The following is a 12,802-nucleotide window of genomic DNA, read 5'->3' on the forward strand; positions in this document are numbered from 1 at the left end:
GCAGCTGAAAGAAAAAAGGTGCGTCTGGAAGAAGTCTCTACCAGTACATCAGTGGAAGTGGGATGCCCCTGTCTGGGAAATGCACAGCTGGAAGAAAAGAGAGCTCTCAGGTTTTAATCACAGAGAGGCTTGTATACTGCATCTTTTTAAATCTGTTATTCGATCCTAGGGAGTTAAATACAAGTCCAAAACACGTGGCAGACTACTCCAAATTAAGCAGCAAGCCTTAGAGCAGACAAACACCATTCGGGCATCTTATGCATACAGAAGTTATCTAATACTGTAAGCATCTTAGATGCAGAATCCAATTCCCCATACTCTCCCACTCCTCTAGTAAAAAGGGGTGGTGGAGGAGTAGGGGGGGTGGCAAAGGACAAAATAAAGCAAACAAGAGTTTCTCGAAATAGTGAATGTGAATTTTAGTCCTTATTTTTTCTAACTTACATTATTTTTGCAAGAAAACTTTTATGAAAAAAATCCATTATTCCCACATCCCCTGAAAAAAAAAACGTTTTGCTCTTCAAAACCTTGAAGAGCTTCCACAAAATCAGGGATTACGACACAAGTGAAGTGAATCTGGGAGAAAAGACTGGTGGTCACTTCTGATGCTGTTTCCACTACTTACTCCTCTCAGTACTGGGAGTCCTCCCAGATAATTAAAGCATATATTTTTAGGACCTTTAAAAGGTGAGGGAATAGTTTGAGTTAGCTCACAATCAAATTCCTCGAGTGGTAATGAAGTGTCAGTGTGGTCTACTGTACCCACGTGAAACCAAGGCTCCTCCAGCATCACAGCTATATTCCTCTGAGACCTCTATGAATTTCCTGCGCTCCTCACCATTGACTGGTAGTTGTTCTAGAAAACAGCATGAACATTTTACCGTACTCACTGTATAACTAGAAATGTCTGTCTTTCAACTTCTCTGCTCACTTACACGCTCTTTTAACTCTACCCACACACTGCACTCTGTTGGCCAAGTTGTACATTTTGGCACTGGACTTCAAAACTATGTTCCTCCGCAAGAGAGTGCCTGTGTATAGTACACGCACACACACATACACACCCCCTCACTCCACGTGATTTATATACTGCCTGGGCAGCCGTTTCACAAATAGATGAAAGTGCTAAAAAAATAAAAATCCCAAACTCTGGCACATAGAAATCCATCATTCTACATACTGCTTTCGTTTTGCAATGCTTAGTCACATTACGAACATGGCCAGTTACCAGAGCTGCCTGCAGTTCCTGGTGATGATGATGTACACCCCTCTCTTCCTTCAGTAGCTGAGCTGTACTCATTGGGAATGCTTTACAAAATATTTCAGAACTAAAGGTCAAGTAAGCTTTCTTGCAAGAGATGCTTTTTTCTGGAGAGAATTTCCTTCCTACACACCTGCAGCCACCAGGGCTCTTACGATGTTAGACAAAGAGACTGCAAACACACACACTTACATTTCTGCCTCTAGAATTAAGCTTCCCTGAGTTAGAGTCCTTCTCCAGCCCCTGGCAAGACTGCTGTGAAAATGCTATTTTACAGCTAATGGCTTATATCTGGTCCTGAGAGCACGGGGGCTGGCCAGCACTCGCCTTTCAGGGGAGCGTGTTTTATTGGTCTTGGAACATTTAACGTGACATCTACACGTCAGTGAAATATCTTCCTCGGGTTTTTTTTGTTTGTTTGTTTTTAAGACTACATAGTTTTGGGTGAAGCACAACCATGACTTCTCATAACAGTAATAAGAGGGGGAAAAACATCTCTGGGAAGGAGCTAGTTGTAGTGGAAGACCTTGAACTCCAAAAAGGACTTTGCACTGTGCTAGCAGCCAGCCTGGACACCCTGCAAAGACCGAAGCACCAGTGCACCATGCTGTGACCATGCTTTTTACTCCATAAGCAGAATGGCTCCGAGACCTGCGCCAGCTGGAGCCTTAAAACAGTTTTATGTTCACACATATCCAGAGTCTCCTGGCCTGTCCAGTTATTTTAAGTGGACTAATATGTGTTAATTATACCTGGAAATCTTGATACTGAAGTCTGAGAACCTATTGATCTTGAGATAACAGATCTGACCCCTTTGAAGTTTGGGTCTACCCCAAACTGCCTCTATTTTTGTACCACACAGAGACAAGATCTTAGTGGATTCAGCCAGACAGTCCTGGGTAGATACAAATCCAGTAGGACAAGGCAGTCTTCTGGCTGGTTTGAGACTGAAAATTGTATAGTTCCTTATCCTAGCTAGACATCTAGCAGTACTAAGGAATCTAAAACAACACAAAGGATGTAAACCAACTTTAGAAGGTAATTTCTTCCACAGCCTGAAGGTTTCCTCTTAACATCACTGCAAACTACCTGCTTTTCAGTACCACTTGTGCCTTATCCAGATTCTGGATCCCTGGGAGAAGTGGAATCAACGTCCTGGTCCCTTATGGCTACACTCCCTGTGCTGCTGATCTTCTGTAGATGAGAGAAAAGCTAGAGAACAACACTGATGGAAACCAAAGTTTGGGTAATAGGTTTATATCCACCTTGTAGGCCATGGTGAGGGGAAGAGAATCAGGAAATCATGAAGTGAAAACCCAACCAACTCATGAATATTAAAAGATTTTGGTATCTTTACTCAAACTTCCTGTTTTTTAACTATTTCAATTACATTAATTCCTACTGTCAGATCACCTTTCCAGAATTGAACTAGTACTAAACAAAAACAAGTAAACAAAGAAAAGTCTATAGCCAGCGTTAGCATACTCACTCAAGTCGACCAAGTCTTCTGGAAGAAGAAAGGTAGTATAAAAATGAGACATTAGACATTAGCTAATCAAAGATGATGCCACATTTAGGGAACTGTCACGTTAGGGAACTGCTACACTCCGCATTCTCTTCTAAACAAATATGGGCGTGAAAAAAGGCTCATATTTCTATGAGGTACTTTAAAAACATGTCAGGTTTATATGCTTGTGCAACATACACGAAACATAGATGACAAAATCTAGAAGGAGGGAAGACACGATAAAGAGCCTTCAGGTATATAAAGGGTATCTGCAAGAAGCTGAGAAACAGGATGCGCCCGTCATCCACGCTACTTAATGGGTTTAAGCTGCAGCAAGGAAGGCTCAGGTAACGTATCAGGAAAAGCTGTCGGTGGTGAGGTTAGGGAAGCTTAATAAAAGGCTTGGAAAGGCCACACAAGCATCTGTCAGGAAAGAGGTGGGTATAGCTGATCCTCCTTTGGGCATGGCATAGGCCTGCTCCCTTCCCATTCCCAACTCTGTGCTAATTTGCCTGGTCACTTCTGGCCAAAATAAGAGGAATAACGGCCTGGCCTAGAGACCCTGGATATCCTCTTCCCAAGGACAGGCTAACATTAAACCGTGGCTGGGATTCAGCCACTGAGGAAGGGGAAGAAGAGTGTATATAAGAGTATGCTGCTTGCAATTAGTAGAAAGTTTACCTCACCATACACCCATCTGTAGGGTGACTGCTCCACGGCCCCGACTTTCCTGATATGGTAGTGTCAGTAACATGAAGGGAAAAAGGAGAGCAGGAATCTCTAGGGAAACGTGAGCGCCCTAAATTATGTTCTGAATGCCTTAGGTGATATCCTTTGTTTCACTTTGAGTCCAGAGCATTTAAATTAGATCTTCTCCAAACTGGATGTTTTCCTTCCATGGGTTGATGTGGAACTATTTGATTAATTACTGTCAATATTTTTCACAATGCAAGCTACGTCTGACCAGAAGGTCTGTCACAGCTTATCACGGGTGATCACTTATCACTCACACCCTCTCATCACCTTATCCTTGCACAGTCCAGTTCAGTTCACCCTTCTTCATCCTTTACTGGTGATCCTGTACATCTCTACAGAGTTACGATAACAGGTATAGTTCATAACAGCTCTAATAACGCTTTTATTTCTTTTTTATTTTACAAAAGTTGGCATGATATGCCTAGCCAACCCAAAGGCAAACAACCTCGATACCAAGGCATGAGAACTTCCGGATTAACTAAAAGATTAAGAAAATACTTACTCTTGCTTTATTTCCGCCCCCCCCCTAATTCCTATTTCCATGGAAACTGGGCTGGAAAGTACCAGCAGGCAGCCTGCAGATGAACATCTGAATGAGAACGCTCATGTTGAACTCAGCAAGCAGACAGCAGGTGAAGTCTGCAGGAACTGTCTAAAAATCTATAGCAATGTCTTGAAAGTAAAAGGACAATCTCAGTTTAAGCAAAGAACTTCCAAAGAGAATGATACATAACCCTAGTGGATATCCTTGCATTGTACCGGCTGATAATCTAACTTTCTCTTCTATAAAACGTAGGAATAACATTTCTTTATCTCAATGGCAGAAGACAAAAAAATTCATCACAATTAATTATTTCAAAATGTTCAGATGGAAGATGACATGCTAGTGAATATGGTAAGTTATTTTTATAACAGGACTTTGGCTTCTGAACATAGTTCTGTAATTCCTTCTGTGAAATCAAACTGCTGCTGTACAGTTCATACATACGCATTGTGAGCCCAGTCATTTGGACGGCTCTTCTTACAGACATCCATTGCATCAGAAAAAAAATTAACTAGCAGATATTAACATACTTGCTAGTTATAAAACACATTGGTTTTCAAAACCAATCCACGATCCTTTTACTTTAAAAGCTACGAAAGCAACCGAGTTGTAGATATAGATAAGGGGGGAAAAAAAAAAAAAAAAAAGCAATGTTAACTTCTTTATCCAATTTAGTAAAGTTTAATGCAGCAATTCTTTTTAATACCATCTTAGATTTTTCTCATGTTCAATATTTGCTCTTCAAGCAACAGGAAGAAAAGCAAACAAGCGAAGGATGAAACATTACTGTCTTGGGCTATACTTTATCCAATGAAGAGACTGGTTATTATTAAACTCCTGCTTTTGTATCTAAAGCAATTACCACGCTCTCAAGCAGATATTATTCATTCTTTGCAGAGAGCAGAATATTGGTCACACTTTTTTTTTTTCTTCAATGTACTCTTTGCCAATGCACTGGACAGAAGAGAATGATTATAACGAAGCATTTAATGTCTTCTGCAAGTTCAATATCAGCACACAAGAGCTGACCTGAAAATGGATGATGAAGAAACTTGAGACAGCATAAATCTTTTTTTTTTTTTTCCTTTTTTTTTTTTTTTTTTTTTTTAAAAGAGTGTTGTTCAAAGTTTAAAAGAGCTATTTATCAGAATCAAGTCAGCCAGATAGGTGCGGATGCTCTTTACTGTACCTATGTTCTTCACTGTTGGAGAGGAAATGCAAGTTTAAAGCACCAGCGAACGAATCAACCCAAGAAGCTGTTAGTGACGATTGATTCGTTCCTTCCTTTGGGATCTTCGGTGGGAAAAAATGAGCCCAAATTTGCAGTCCACAACATATTTAACTCACGGCTATGACAGAAAAGGATAGCACAGAAGCTGTTTGTGCCATTTCCTTGCATGACAGGAAACTAATAATTGTGTATCAAGAGCACAACAGCGGCACACAAAGCACACAGCTGTCAGCATCTCTGCAGTGCAAGAATGTCCATTTAACAGCTGCAGCAATGGTAAAAATTGCACAGAGCGCCTTCTGTTAACGAGTCCCATTGATAACTCACGTTTTACTGTACCAAGTATATTTGTGCTCACCTTGAGGATCATCTACTGTGTGACATCATGATAAAGGGAGCTCTGGGATAAACAAAAAAAATCAAACTCCAAATAATTCACTTATCTGGTCTTAGACTGCTTAAACACAGCATACACTAAAACATAAGCCTTCAGATATATTTCCTCTTTTGATTTGCATGCAATTATCTATAGCTAAACAACCCACATGTAGTGACTGAAGAGCTCTATTTCAAGCAAGATTGAAAATAAAAATAAGTTTTAAAAAAATACATAAATTTAAATAAAAAGCAACACACATCAGAGAATACTGACTGTTTCAAAGCTTCATTCTTACCCCTCAAATATGTTTATTTATTTTAAACACATTGTATTTAATGGCTGTCTTCCTTCTGAGGGTAGAAACCAAGTGTACTGCTCATACAGTGTGAACAACTCTCCAAACCATTATCATAACTAAGACCCATGCTTAGGGAGCGGGGAAGGACAGCCTCGGCATATGCCTACGGTTTGCAGAAGTGACGAGGGGGGACTTTTGACTTGGCTGAAGAGTTCCCATTGGCAGGGCATGGACCATTGCTAGGAAGTATTTATAAAGAGAATTAGAGCTGGCTGCACGTGCACACAGAGGGTGGTGGATGTCCATCAAAAGGGGTGGGCTATTTCTCCCAGCTGGAGCTGGAGAGAGGGAGGTTTATAATTCAAGAAAATAAGCAAGCTGCTCCCTACCACGTCATTAGTATCTTCATACTGTTTCCCCTTATGATCTTGTTAGTAACACCTGTACAGAGCATGTAACTGCTTTTCTTCCAATTAACTTTATAACTGCTAATGCATCCCAGTTGTTGCTGGCTGGTTAAGTTAGAGAAGATGGAAAGAAACTGAGAAGGAACATCAATACAGCTCTTAAGAGTATGCTTGCAGCGTATAAAATGGAAGCGAGGAATAAAGGTGTCTGGTCTGGGATCTTTTGCTTCCTGAGGCACATGGTATGCGACAAATACAGGTTCTGGATACCAGCCAACATGATAATGGACATACATTATGCCAGTGCATGATATGCAAACTTTTAATTTCGTAATTAAAATATATTTATGATTAATAGAAAGCTTCAAATAACACTTAAGAAAGGAAACATCACTGTCTATTAGAAAAGCTTCATGCAAGCAACCAACCTGCAGCATCCAGTGTTTTATTTAGAGATTGAGATTTTGTGTTTTACATGTTTGAAAAACGCATCATTCTCTAACCTCTGCAAAGCCTAATCTTGTTAAATACATGTCTTCCAAACTGCATTGCTGTGGAACGGCTGAATTACTTTTTTTATCCTCCCTTTTGAAAGGCTCTGCAGGAGATGTTTTTATAGCCAAGTTACAAGCACTGAAAATAAAAGTTCATGGTAGAAGTATTAACACAGCGTCACGAGGGGAAGGTGATCGGTGCTCCCGTCCACCCTTCTTTCCATGCATAGCTCTTCTCCAGTTTACAAATATAGCATATCAATACCGACAAAGCGTTGCCACTTCAAACTCGTGTGCTGTGTAGCAAGGGACAGTGGGATGCGCAATTTTCCAGGGTATGGGCAATCCAGGGCCAAACTACTTTTAAGGCCAATTGCATATATTCCCCAAGAATCAAGGTTAGGTTAGGTGTGAAGAGCAGCCAGATGAGAGGATGGCGTGGCAGCACTGGCTCCGTGCTTCCCAAGGGCTTGTTTCTTCCTCCGGGGTGCAGCCCCTGTGCTAACAGCATCAAAGAGGCTGGTCATGGGGGCCTTCTTGAACAAGGAGCCCAAGACCCCCAAGCTGGCCACTCCTGAACTGCTGAATGGATATAAACAAGTAGGGAAACTACCACCCTTTCACCCATCCCTACAGCACCTGCGTTCCTCCCTAATGGTTTTGGAGGTCTCATTTTATGCTTCTTTCCCTCCTTTTTCTCCCTTCCCTCCCCCTCAGTCCATCTCGATTTATCCCTCTCTCCTTTTTCTTGGGAACAACTCCTAAGTGCGCATTGATAAATTCCTCCAAATGTCAGCTGAACACAGACATAGACCTAAAGCTCATAATCAGGCCACTTCTCTGGGCTCATTTAATGAGAATAGAGCTGGGTAAGATTATATACGAAGTATACATTTGAATGCAAACAGCATGTTCCACATTTACACAAATTTAATTAATGTCTTCTTAGTTTGGACTAGTTGATTCAGACTTAACCAAACAAGAAAATGGATCACCTATCTCACAGGCTCAATGTATTAAACTCAAAAATAGAGTTGTTCTTTTCTCCAGAAAGGAGCTGAAAAATCCCCCATGTCCTGTTTGAACTCTTCTTCTCCTCCTCTCTCCCAAGTATTCAAATGCCATAAATGGGGGAAACAGGGAACATGGAAAATGGAACACAGACCTCATTTACTTTGCACCTGGAGAAACTCCCAACTATATAATACGTAGGCATAAAAACACTTGCTGTAGCCATCACACAGAAGCAATAGAATTTACAGTTATTTTCATACCTACGTGTGCTCGAGTTGTACAGCAGTTGTTACGTACCAAAACCTGATAGGATTCCTCTTCAAAAAGCTTAGTGCAAAATTTTCAAAAGCAAATTTTACACTAGTAGGCTCCTCCTTTCTCTTACGTCCAAATGAAAGCACTTTTGAAGGTGACTGGTATTTTAGACAAATGGCTCTCTTAATATTGATTATAAAGGCATATTTCACCCTCTTTAGATAAATGGTCAGAGTCTTACTGCCCAGCTCCAAGCCATCACTTCAGGTAACACTGACTTTGATATCTACTTGATACACTTCCGTAGAAGTTAAGAAAAGTTTGGTCATCAAAGGAATCTGGATCAAATTCTTATACTAGAAATAAAATTTTTAAAAAGATAACCGGCACAGGATATTAGCAGCAGAGCACACAGACTGGGCTGTGGTCATTATACAGTGTTTCCTTAGTCCAGTTTTCAGGAAAACTTGAAATAATTGTAAAGGCCAAAGTCCTTCTGCAATCTGTTCACTAATTATAAACTTCAAGTTCTTGCTAGAAGAGGTGTGTTATTAACTATCTCACTATACTGTACTGCTCCCGTGTTCACAGATGAAAAGGGAAATGAGATTTTAACTTTCATTTCAGCAGTTGCAGGTAACCACAAGTCACACCCCAGTTCAACACAGTTGTCAAGTTCTCTATGCAATTACCCTTAGTGCAAACTGTGCCTGAAATACAAGTAAGAGCAAGCCAAAGAACGAACGGGCTTATTTCAGTGGTAGCTAATGGCAGAAGGGAGAATGAAGCCTGAAGAGCTGCAAGCATTCACATATGTTCTATTAATCAGATATCAAAAATAAGCTGTATTTTTCCTTCTACTTCTCCAAAATTAGACTGCTAAATCAAACTCACAATTGCATGTGCAGCCTCTGTCACCCAATTTATAAAATTATAAAAAGGATTTTAAAACTTATCTTAGAAGAAATTGTTTTTCCTGTAATAAAAGAACGTAAAATTAAATCATCATTTTCTTCTCATCCATGTTATCGTTCTCATCAATTTATTTGTTCTGGTCACAAACATAGTGCTTTAAGCGTCCTCCTGCACCATAGCAAGGCATCATTAGTGGTACTCCTTCTGTCTACTCCTTTAGCCTACTCCTCTAGTCTCTGACAAACAAGCATAAAGCAAGACTTTATCTGCAGTCAGAACCACATATAGGACTTGGTGCTTAGCACCTTTGCGAATCAAGACAGCCAGACTGCAGACTCCAGTATTAAGCCCCTTTTCTTGCCAAAATTCTAACTGTATAATTAACAAGAGATGCTTCAGAAGTTCCTACAAGTACCTTCATAGGCAAGACCTGATACAACATTGTAGAGACTTGTCTCTACAATAGCATTAGCTGCAGAAAGCTAACACAATACACAAAATCTTCACATGACAGCAGATCATTTAAACAAAGTACTGAAGTTGCCAGTCACTAGAAGAAAACTTCAATGATGGTAAGTAGCAAACAAGACTTCTCTATATTATCTGACGTGCGTTTGCATTTCTCCAAATCATATTACAATATTAACTCATTAGAAAAAAGTTTACCTGTGTTCCTGTCAGGTAAAATACAGCAATGCTTCTGCAGTATGCCAGGCAGAACCTGTTGCAACAAAGAACGAAACGTTAATGTAGATATATATTTTAACATCATATGAAGAAGAGCCAATGCCTGCTGGAGTGCATACCTGATCAAGCTTTGTGCTCTCATACTGCATACAAATTAGCTATCATGGCATGCAAATGTGAACCCCGCTCATTAGGAACAGCACACGGAGAAGAATCTTATAAAATTAGCTGCTTACTACCTGCCTGTAAGGTTAGTATCACCCTCTCCCACAGACTACAATATTAAAAAGCTGAGTAGAAGAACGTAAGACGATAATTAAACATGCTCAACTTAGAAAGACAGTACATTACCAGTCAATGACACTCCCGTTCCTGTTTTTGCACACGTGTCCTTGGAGTTATGAGATCTAGCTTGGCATAAATCGCTCAGGACCAAATTCCAAAGCACAGCATTTCCCTCCTCACACACTCAGTTCCAGCAGACAACACAGAACCCCAGAAGCTCAAGTAGGAAACTCAAGGGAACAGGACAGAGAAGATCCCAAGTTTGTGCCTTACCACATCCACCATGCTGAGATGCCACCGGCAGCCAGCAAGAAACACTGCAGAAGCCTCCCACCACCAGCAGCCCTTTCCTACAGGCAGGAGCTCATCGTTCTTCATAGATTTGCACATTGAAGTCACCTGTTTTGTCTGCACCAAAACAGGTGGAAACTTTGGTGCTCCTACCAGCAGCAGCCTGTACTTGAAACACCTGAGACCACTGTCAGGAAATGCTGGGCTTCTAGCCTCTAAGAAGACCCCAAGCATCACTACAGCTTGCATTAAGTTCCAGAAATTTAGGAAGGAAAATACTTTAGGCGCCAGGGCCATTTTTATTTTGCACAAAGACTGCTCTTGCTGTTTGGCCAAAGTTAATAGCTGGGGATGAGATGGCTGAGAGTCAGACACGAACTGCCCCTGCAGCTGCTCCGAATGTCCCCATCCCTCCCTGCAGGACTTTTCCAATACACGCTCCCGTAACCCCAGGGGGATGAACACCTCGGCTTGTGTGTCCTCCAGCACAACAAACTCAAGTCTTTAAGAAACTTGCTGCACCATGCTTCTTCCTGAATGCACACATGCAGAGGCAGGGACGTTGCAAAATTTTGCTTTTGTTGCCATTATACGCTGAAAAGTCAGTCTGTGGTCAGAAAGCTGCCCTGGACAAAACGCAGCAGTGAGAACTGTCAGGGCTAAAAACAGTTCCCCACTCAACTCCTCTGAATTCTACCGAAGGCAAAACATTTAAATATAAGCTCTTACAAAAAAAAAAAAAAAATCACTTATTCTGGCATAATCCTAAACTTAAGCTTGTGTAGAAAAGGTAAAATAAATTGGGTTTAAGCAGCGGATGTTAGGCATAGGGTAATCGAGTCACATCCCCAGAGATATGTCTCACAGATCCCCCCAACAGCTTACCAAGGAACTGCTTTGTTGCAAATACAATTTATAGTCACATTTGGGGATTTATTGCATTACTGTCCATATATCTTGTGAATGTATTTGACTTGCTAAGTAGCTTATTTTTCTCAAATTCCTTCTATCTCACTCTTTCACGTACACACACGCACAGGGACTTGTGTCCTGGTGTAGGTCTGTAACTGCCAGTGCTTCTGGAGGCTGCCAGACCAGCGCTTCCTTCCCTAGACACGGCATAGGACCTCATGGGTCACTCACCCATGGCCACTCTTGAAAGTCCACAAAATTTGAAGGAAAACCTACATTAAACGATTCACAGCCACTTGCTTCCAAGATATGCACTGGTCTTTTACTTCAATTCTGTTGCAACCCCATTTAAGCAGCTCCCACCACCCGGAGGTTGAGGTACTTGACCCGACGGCTTCCCTGCCTACAGAAACACCCTCACCAGGAGACAGACCACGCTGGGGTACGTATGTGGGCATCTCCTACTTCCAAACCTCTGCGTGCTCAGCTATACTGGCCACGCACTGTCCTTTCTCATCTCTTTTGGTCTACACAAAACCTTTCAATAAGTAAATGTCTTCCTTAAGTAGAAATCCTTCTCCCTTGAAGTGGTCTCAAAACTAGCCGGTTTGCTTCAGGGAGGACTATTTGAGGCAACAAAGTAAGACCTGAATCAAAGTATCAGCTTGCCTTACCCCGATTCACACGCAGAAGGCAGCTTGTATTTTAAGAAGAATCAATAGCAGGAATAACAATCTTCTGAAAACCACACTCGTCATTCTACAGTGTTTCTTAAATTTTAAAATAAAAGACAAAAAATCCAATAATTCTTAGGAGTACAACGTCATACCTACAAACTATAGCATTTTCTTTATGGCCACGGATATAAATAACAGCACAGTCTTACAGGCATCAAAAGCATAAAAATTAGAAGCAGAGAACAAAGAAATCCTAAAAGGAACAGAGATGGTCTTTCAAAGCAGTGTAACACGAAAGCTGAATTTTTAAAAAAACACTATCTTACTCAGACATAAAGTAACATTTAGTTCCTAGTGAATCTGCCACATTTTCTTCCCCACATTCATGAACCATGGAGAAGCATTATGAATTTATTATGAGCACCCAGTTAATCAAATTAAGACTGAAATTAAAAGAAGAGACAGAAAAAGCAGGTCTGGAGTAGCAAGACAATTACAATGGGAAAAAAAAAAAAGCTCTAGAACATAATTTTTCCTTCCTAAGTAGACTGGCTATAGATAAGAGGACAGTGATACTGAAAAGCACAAGCTGGAAAAACATTTATTTGTCCCTTCCCTTCGCTCTCTTAAGTGGGCAAACAGCATGGCAGAGGCTAAAACAATGCTTCCTTCTCCCCAGCCCTTTAACGTGTTTACCCTGCACAAAGCCAGTTTCTGGCTGGTAGGAGTTTGATATCAACCTCCCACTTACTTATCTACAGCATACAGATTTTTACACTGTACCCATCTCCATGGTATCCAAGAGCCTCTTCACACTGCTCGCCTCCCACTTTCTCCCCACTCCGTTTCTCTCCTCCCTAGGGAAAATGACAGGAGAATTCCTCAGCAA

General features: G+C 41.0%; 1 protein-coding gene across 8 annotated transcripts in view; it reads right to left on the reverse strand.

Annotated features, from left to right (window-relative positions):
• The window catches only part of DLGAP2 (DLG associated protein 2), a 475,732-nt gene that overhangs the window by 386,121 nt on the left and 76,809 nt on the right, over window positions 1–12,802 (reverse strand). For 7 of the 8 annotated variants that reach the window (XM_063330365.1, XM_063330377.1, XM_063330363.1 and 4 more), the window contains exon 2: window positions 9,728–9,782. In XM_063330365.1, coding sequence (XP_063186435.1) covers window positions 9,728–9,782 — 55 coding nt within the window. Of the gene's footprint in view, window positions 1–9,727; window positions 9,783–12,802 lie in introns of those variants that run through there. The other variant, XM_063330370.1, reaches the window with a different exon arrangement.

Source organism: Chroicocephalus ridibundus, chromosome 3 (genome assembly GCF_963924245.1).
Source record: "Chroicocephalus ridibundus chromosome 3, bChrRid1.1, whole genome shotgun sequence".
Lineage (NCBI taxonomy): Eukaryota > Metazoa > Chordata > Aves > Charadriiformes > Laridae > Chroicocephalus > Chroicocephalus ridibundus.